The sequence below is a fragment of the Nannospalax galili genome, unplaced genomic scaffold (genome assembly GCF_000622305.1).
Source record: "Nannospalax galili isolate Female #2095 unplaced genomic scaffold, S.galili_v1.0 scaffold999, whole genome shotgun sequence".
NCBI classification, from domain to species: domain Eukaryota; kingdom Metazoa; phylum Chordata; class Mammalia; order Rodentia; family Spalacidae; genus Nannospalax; species Nannospalax galili.
The window spans coordinates 1,728,684-1,735,163 of NW_008344824.1; the positions used below are offsets into that span (position 1 = coordinate 1,728,684).

A 6,480-nucleotide genomic window follows, 5' to 3' on the forward strand; every position below is an offset into this window, starting at 1 on the left:
CTACACAACAAGCAGCAATGCCAGAGAAGCGATACCTTCTTTTGGGTTGTTGGCCAGGGTGGCCAAACAGATTCCCAGATAGTAACCCAGCATAGAACCGGGAAAATGAACAGCAGACCCCAATCTTATCTAAAGGAATATTGACAACTGATTGCTGCTAGATGAGGAACAGCTGACCCTCCTAAAACAAAGACCTCTAGATAGGCTGACTAAATTCACCAGAAGGGCAAGTAGTAAGGAAGGGCTGGGGTGCCAACAACACAGCAGACATTAGCAGGGATATCAGAGTATAAGGGCTCTAGCTGGGTGAGGGAGGCTATGGGAGGGTGCTATCTGGGAAGTGGGTGTATAGTCGAATGAGATGGTTTGGGATGTTCTGTGTGATACACACACACACACACACACACACACACACACATCAAATTTTTTTTAAATGTATCATATTTGAGGAGGAAGCATAGAAATTTACGTCATGCAAATTAGTAGAGGTAATAAACCATACCACTGAAATGTGCCCGATGACTTTATAGACATACACAGGTGCCAAGGATCCAAGTGCAACTGATTATGACTAATAATAATCAGATACAGATTAGAGATGCATGTGCCAACATCTCAGCGTTAGTAGCAAAAACCATGAGTCTTTCTGAAAGGAACAATATACTCTAAAATGAAATAGAGATCTTTTTTAAAGGTTAAAAAATGGAGATCTTTTTTGAGGCTTAAAAACTGATTCAATTTTATGTCTTACAGGGCTTATACTGAGTTCAACATTGTATAACTGTATTAATTCAACTGTGAACTTAGAAACTTGCACCCACTTGTGAAAGAGATGTACTCTTGCTCTGGAATGTGTTACTGAATATGTTAAAGCTGTAGTGAAAAGCTTCTAAACATGTCATTATTAAAATTTTTTTTAAATATAATGATTAAATAAATAATTCTCCAAAGCATAGCCAAGCCTTTTTATTACTCTTCTACTTTGCTAATTAATACTAGCAAAAGGATGGAAAGATTTCAGTGGGTGTCTGATGGCAAACACTAAAGTCCAAAGAATCCTGCTACAGTCATCCATTGGAATAGCACGCAGTGGAAAGTGTTTAAGTGTATTGTCCCTGGAAAGTATTCTCAGTCTGCATGTATGTGTTTGAAATACACACACACACACACACACACACACATATGTATATGAGGTGAAAATAGGCAAATAAAGATATAATACTAACAGAAAAACCTGGAAAGAGATATGTTAATATGTTTGATTAATTTTGGATATTAGAATTATGATTTTTTAAATTAATTTTGGATGTTAGGATTATGATTTTCTTTTACTTTTTCTCAATGACTAAACTTAATGCACATGCATTATTTTGTAAAAGTGAAAAAGATAATTTTTAAAAAAATCATTCAGTCAACTCTTTTTTTTTTTTTTTTTTTTTTTTTTTTAAACTCCCTGTAGCCCCAGCTGTCCTGGAACTCACTATGTAGTCCAGGCTGGACTTGAACTCGCAGGGATCCACCTGCTTCTGCCTCCCAAGTGCTGGGACTACAGGTATGCACCACCACGCCTGGCTATCAGTCAACTCTTTTGTGATCCTGCCTCCATGAAGTTTTTGCTCACATTCTGGTCTTTGAAGGAAATCCTTGAAACCCTGGCCTTGGAAGCCTGGAGACTGTGTGAAGTTTTCAGCAACGCCATCTGCTTTGTCTGTTCCCTATGACCTTGGCATTGCTCCTTGGGAGCCAGAAGTCATTGTTAAGTCTTTCTTTAATTGTGTATAATGTAGGTGTCCAGTAAGCGCTTGCTGTGTTAGCCATATTCTAAGTGTCCTCAGGAGTGTAATTGTCACTTGTAAAGAAGTAGGTGTGAGGAGACAGGGGCTTTTTCCCTAAAGTGAGAAAGATATATGAGTTTCAGGACATTTAGAAGCAGCAGGCACATATGAGCAATACCCCAAGTTCTAACATCTGGTACTCATGGGGCAGAATTATCCTGAGGAATCTTGGCAGGTAACATTGCTAACTCTGGGTTGGCATGGACAGATTTTCCTCTAGCCAGTCAAATGTGTTCTTTGGAAGACTGAAATTAGCCCATGAAATATGACTGTTGTTGAGAGCAAGACGCAATGGAATTGACTTCATGGAGGAAAATCTTACAATAAGAATAGTTACAAATACAGGGTCAGCCCCCTCTAGGAAAGCATAAGTACACATTTGTGTGGTGCCCTCCTGGCTTTCACCGTGTAGAACACATTTCACTCAACAGGAGCCTGGAATTATGTGATTTGTGAAGCTACCTTTCCCCTGAGCAGCGTAAGTGATGATTTTTGTGGTTAGTGATGATGATCAATTAGCTGAGAGGTGAGCCCTTTCAGGTTCCTGCTCCTCCTGCCTGGCATTGGTCCAAGTCCAGGTCTGTGGAGAAATTCATGCAGAGACACACCTTTTCAGCTCCCAGAACTTTCACCTGAGCCGCTGCCAGGCTGATTTGTCAGCATTTTCTTCTTTTCTAGCTTAAGAAGGAGGGAGGGAGGGAGGGAGGAAAAGAAAGAATGAGACCAACCAACCAACCATGGTAGAGTCTGATACAAAGCTTGGAAACTAGAGATTGTGCCCAAGTTTTTCTGATATGGATCCCTGTGGAACTCTGTAGGATGTGTCTTAGATAACTTTTCACTTGGCAATCAGATTTTGACATTCACAATGTCCAATTGTTTTTAAAGTAGTAAGATAAATATAAGATGGAAAAACCCAGCATGTTAGATTTTGATAAGATGAGGGGAATCACCTTCTCCTAACATCCAAAGGGAACTCAAGGGCTTAAAGAAAGGAGAAGGATCCAGGAAATTCCTGAAACCTTAAGAAATTATGGAAATTAATTAGCTGTCTGGTACTGTCGTTCGGACGGCTATATCATACCACCTCCCTGCAAGGTTTAGAGATCATCCTGGAAATGGGGCAGGGAGATAAGAAGAACCAGAGATAGTGGAAGTCTACAGCACACAGTATTTGCCAGACATGATAAGGCCATTGTGCACATGAACACACAGCCACTGTGACTGCATGTGCAAGATCAAGCCAGTCAAAATCCCAGCATGGATCAGGGAGAGGAATCACAGAGTCCCACTGTAGCTGAGCAGCTGTTGGCAACTGAATGCTTCTGGGAAGGGAGTCGGTTTTCTTCAGGGATATGGCCCCTGAGAGGCAACCCCACCTCAGCAGATTGTCCTGTACCCCTGCACATCCTTGCAGCACTGAGTGGACTAAGTGGACTTAATGGGTTTTTACAAAAAACATATGAATTTGGGCAGGAAAAGGTGAGAGATAGAGGAATAATTGGAAGGCAGTGAATGGGAGGAATCAAAATACATTATATACATGCATGAAATTCTCAAACAATAAATATTATTTAAAAAATAAATGTCTTGTGATGAGATGACAAACTTCACAGAACAATATTTTATAGGCTGTCTACAGTGGTGCCTACAAACCATATAATTCATTGTCATATCAGACACTACATACTATACCAAGACCAAGGCAGAGTTCCTGGCATTGATATATTTATAGTCTAGTGACATCAGACACACAATCTAATGCTAAACTCTTTATTAATGGCAGTAAGTGCTTTGATGATGCTATCACATGCTCTTGGAGTACACTGAGAAGCACCCAGCCCAGGGAGTTCAGGGAAATATTTGAGGAGGTGTTTGTATTAACACTTGAAAGATGGGTATGGACAAGGAGGTATGAGGAACTTCTAGGGAAGGTTTGGAAAAGAACAGTTTTGTAGACAAAGGTCTAGGGGCAAGAGACCGGTCTGTTCTTTTGTTTCATGAAAGCTTGGGTGTTGTAGAAAGAGGCAAAATTATAAAGTGCCTTGTAAAGCAGTTTCAGCATTTGGAATTAGTCCTAATGGCAGTAGGAAAGATGGAATGTGAAGGAAAGCTGGCAAAGGAGAGTGTGCAGGGAGAGAACTACTGAAGACGGCCTAAGATATGCAAGCTAGAAAGCTTACATTAAACAACTCAGGAGAGAGCCAGCTAGGCTGCAATGGATATTTAAGGCTCTGCTTATGTTTCAGTGTGCCTGACATTTCTGTCCCTTAAGATAATTCACAGCTTAGATCTGTATCAGATAGGGCCATGGAGCTTGTCAAAACCATACCCAACCAGGCCCTCAGTAAGTATCTCCTAAGATAAACCAACACTGTTTAGATGTGGTCTTTATAAGCACACAGAGAATCTGATTATGCACACATTCATCAGAGTTTAAGCTGCAGAGACAGGTGGGTAGAGCTGAAAGGAAGGGAATACCATCTTCCACTTAGTGCCTTCTTATCCAATTCACACCCACTGGCATACTCCAAGAAGAGCTATCTAATTGCTAGCATGTGGAACTCAAACAGGAACTTTAAATCTGAGTACTATCACGTTTCCCCTGTCTTTTTTCCATGGGAATAGAGTGTCCAGGATCAGGATATACCTACAATTTCCTCTTTGATTCATAAAACCAAACAAATGTAGCCTATGCCACAGCCATGACTAACCTCAATGCCAGTAAAACTAAAAACTACTATGGAAGACATAAGAGCACCCCAGTGTAGCGAGTTTAGGGTCACAGGGAAGCATTATCATCATTTCTATTTAAACACACAGCTGACCTTTTGTTTTTAATCCCCCTGACTGATGCTTTGGAATTTCAACTGAAAGTGACAGGTGCAAAGTGGAATATACTTTTGTTTGCCTTAATTTTTTTTAGGAAGCTGGAACGGAAAAAAGTGTTTTCCCACTGCCCGAACCACAAGATTTCTTTCTGGCCTCCCAAGTCAAGTTTGAAGACCTCATAAAAGACTTGAGAAAACTGAAGAGACAGCTAGAAGGTAACAGTGACGGTTCTGTTGTTAAGACAATTATAGAGGTGACTTTTCAGAACAGTTTCATTTGATGTTTGACTCCCAGAGTGGAGTTGGTATGGTGTTCCCTTGAACTTCCATCTCCGGAAAGTTCAGGGTTCAGTGTTTTCAGGCACTGAATTTCTGTATTAGCATCTTTGTGTGTGTGCACGCGCGCATGTGCACACATGTACACCTGTTTGGGGAGGATATACATGCACATACGCATGCATTCATGTGAAATCTTGACTGTCATTCCTCAGGTACAATCTACTTTTTTGTTGACTTTTTGTTTTTGACACAAGGTCTCTCATTTGTCTGAAACTTACCAAGTAGGCTAAGCTGGCTGACCAGGCCAGCCCCGGGGATCTGTCTTAGCCTCCCCAGCACCGGGATCACAAGTACATGCCACATATGACTTTCAAAAAAGAAAGTGGGTTCTGGGGTTCAAACTCTGTATCCCCAAGGCAGGCCCTTTACGGACTGAGTTATCTCCCCAACCCCATATCTGTGTTTTTCTAATATTTAATAGTTAAAACTTTAATAAAAGCAGCCTTTTATTGGAAGCATGCATTTTCTTTTATTCTTTTGATTTTTTTTTTTGAGACAGTGTCTTCCTGTAGCCTCAGTTTGCCTAGAACTCACTATATAGACCAGGCTGGACTTGATCTCACAGAGATCCACCTGCCTCTGCTTCCCAGGTGCTGGGATTAAAGGTATGCACCACCAAGCCTGGCTTTTATTATTCTCATAACAACCTTAATAAACAAGAACTGTATTAGCTTCATTTTAGAGATGAGAAAAATTGAGACTAATTTTCTTCAGTCACAGGCAGATACAATTAGAGCTCATGTACTTTCTAAGCTTATTTTTTACACACACGTACACTCAAACACACACACACACAAAGATACTTCTCACATGCATGCACACATCACAATGCTGTGTTTGGTTTCTATACAACTCTAATGATGATAAGACCCACAGTAAATATTCTATTTTAATTAAATTTTTATTTTTAATTATTGAATCCAGAATGCAGAAAGCCCCCCCCCCTTGGCTTTTTAGAAGATAGAAGTATGTGTCCCTCAGGCAGGAACTTTCCTTTAGCATTTCCACAGTCGTGTGTTTTCACTGTGGAGATGTCTTCTTGTCCAGGAATATAAATACTAGCCTGGAGCTTGTATAACTCCAATGGAAGAGCTCTATGAAGGATTTAGGGAGTGTGTTAATGTGGAAATGGAGCGCTGAGTGCCAGAAGGAGAACTTGAGGAAATGAAGAGTTTCAACCAGGAATAGTTTTACACTAAGACATAAAATAAACATTTTAAAAATGTTTATTGTGAAAGAGTGCTCAGAAACCTCGGTCTTGGGCTTGAAACCAGCCTGGAGATGGAAGCAAAGTGGGAAAGATCCACTCCCAGTGGCAGAGAGCACAATTTACTTTTCCTATGGATATAAAATTTGCTTTAGTAAGGATACTGGTTACAAGTGAATATTTTTACCTTGTAAATTACTTTTAAAGGAATGTGGGGGTTCCACACACACACACACACACACACACACACACACACACACACACACAC

General features: G+C 40.5%; 1 protein-coding gene across 5 annotated transcripts in view; it reads left to right on the forward strand.

The window, feature by feature from the left end:
• The window catches only part of Fmn1 (formin 1), a 451,810-nt gene that overhangs the window by 312,670 nt on the left and 132,660 nt on the right, over window positions 1-6,480 (forward strand). For all 5 annotated transcript variants that reach the window (XM_008841150.3, XM_029567361.1, XM_029567362.1 and 2 more), the window contains one exon: window positions 4,762-4,882. In XM_008841150.3, coding sequence (XP_008839372.1) covers window positions 4,762-4,882 — 121 coding nt within the window. The remainder of the gene's footprint in view (window positions 1-4,761; window positions 4,883-6,480) is intronic.